The 1977-nt window shown below is 40.1% G+C and overlaps 1 protein-coding gene across 1 annotated transcript in view; it reads right to left on the minus strand.

Annotated features, from left to right (window-relative positions):
* RAD23B (RAD23 homolog B, nucleotide excision repair protein) overlaps positions 1-1977 on the minus strand; it is a gene marked incomplete at its 5' end in the record, with an annotated part of 51550 nt that overhangs the window by 15841 nt on the left and 33732 nt on the right. The window contains one exon of the mRNA XM_019517080.1: positions 709-826. Coding sequence (XP_019372625.1) covers positions 709-826 — 118 coding nt within the window. The remainder of the gene's footprint in view (positions 1-708; positions 827-1977) is intronic.

Genomic DNA, 1977 nt, shown 5'->3' on the forward strand with positions numbered 1-1977 from the left:
GGCAAGCTTTCCTCCAGGCCCCCCCCCCGCCCCAGGGCCCCCTCCCCTCTGGCCAGCTCCTGGCAGGCAGTCCCCTGCCCCTCAACCTACTCCCCCACAACTTACGTGTAAGACTTTGTTTTGAGTTATTATGCAAATTGCATCTATATTCATTACTCAAAAAAACCCAAACAAATCAGGACAAAAATAATTTTTGAAATAAAATGAAAATATATTATAGTGGATGTTTGATTTTTAGTATACAATTTGGTTTTTTATCTATAATTTGTTAAAATGATATCTTCCAAAAGACTGCCTGTGGCCCCTCAATAGCTTGCCAAAATTAATTAATTGGCCTTTCAGTCAACATAATTGCCCACCCATGTTTTAAAACCTAGCACTTTCTTACTATAGACATTTTGAAGTTATTTAGCCTACAGCAAACTATTCTACCAAGAAACTAGGGCTGAGGAAATATGAAGAACTGTCTATATTTGTAATGGCAAAAAGTTAATCAAATCGTATCAGATCAGGGTTGCCATAAGATCCATGGTGGTATTTAGGATTTGACATACTGTGACACCAACATCGCAGATCCATCTGTGGACAACTAGATTTTTCTTCTGCTGAAATTTCAGTTTCCCTAATGTCTCTCTCATTTTGATTAGTTAAACTTAAAATCTAATGCATAGGCAGTCTGCTCTATAGCTATAAACTAGGCCATCTTACCTCCTGAAGAGCTAGTAGTCGTAGTTGTTGCTGCTGCTGCCACTGCCGAAGACTGAGAAGCACCAGTGCCTGCTGCTTGAGGAGGATCAGCCACAGCTTGATTATCTCCAGGGATACCCTAAATCCAGAGATCATGTTACCACCGACAGCAGAGACTGCACTCAAAGATGTGTGTTTCATTGCATAAAATGCTCAGGCCTAGGAAAGAAACTTAATGCTTTCACTGCAAACAAGCAGGGCTACAAATTCCCACATTTTATTGATAAGCCTGCAAATGCCTCATTCACTCAGTATAGTACTGGATTTTCTGAAAAGAGAGCAAGGGAACTCACATAACTAAGGTAAAACACTCTAGGGCTTTGATAAACCTAGAACCTTGACCTCCATGGGAAAGTTATCAGCAGTTACTGTAGATTAGAGCACTGGTATATGCTCTTCTCATCAAGAGTGCACTAGTATAGTCTAACACAGGAGGCAAGTACTGTACAAAATTGTTATAAGGATCCTGTCTTGATATTCTTGCTAAGTACCAAAGGATATGTGCATTCTTGTCCACAGCACCAAGAGTACAGAAGAAACCTAAAAGGACTCTAGTACAAATGAAAACTTCTGCCAATTCTCCAGTTTCTCCACTCCGCAGTACCGACACGTGAATTAGGTTTAAAGAGGTAAGTAGCCGATTCATCTTAGACACCGACCCACATAGAAGTTAACAGGACTTAAGGGTACAAACAGTCCTCACAACAGTATCACTTTCAAATGATACCAATGTGATGCAACTGTCACATCAGCCTGCTCCTGTTATCAGTAAAATTGAAAACCTGTTTCATTCACAGTTAAAGTTCCAGTGATTTAACTTGTATACGGATGTAACAGTTGCATCATAACAGTCAATGCATGTTCCAATTCTTCTTTCCCTTTAAAGGGAGTTAAAGTTGCTTTTGTCCATTCCTTCAGTGACAAATTTATCATAGTTTAGACTTGCTGCCAACCAACCTACTTAAGAGCTCTATAAACTTATTTAATCAGCTTGCACTAATCAGAATTTAAGAATTCTGGCTAGTCTTAAACTGCTACATTGCTGAATGCCTCAGTGTATGTAGAACTGACCGCCTTATAGGAGGCCAGGGACAATGGAGATTGGTTAAACCTTGACCACTTCTACTTGAATCAGAGCACATTAGAACTACAGGTTGGCTGAAAGGTACAGAAACTCGTCCAGCCAAGTCTGTCTGCAGACAGCCACAATATTTTCCCAGAAGAAAAACA

The sequence above is a fragment of the Gavialis gangeticus genome, unplaced genomic scaffold (genome assembly GCF_001723915.1).
Source record: "Gavialis gangeticus isolate Ggan-Ray unplaced genomic scaffold, GavGan_comp1, whole genome shotgun sequence".
Lineage (NCBI taxonomy): Eukaryota > Metazoa > Chordata > Crocodylia > Gavialidae > Gavialis > Gavialis gangeticus.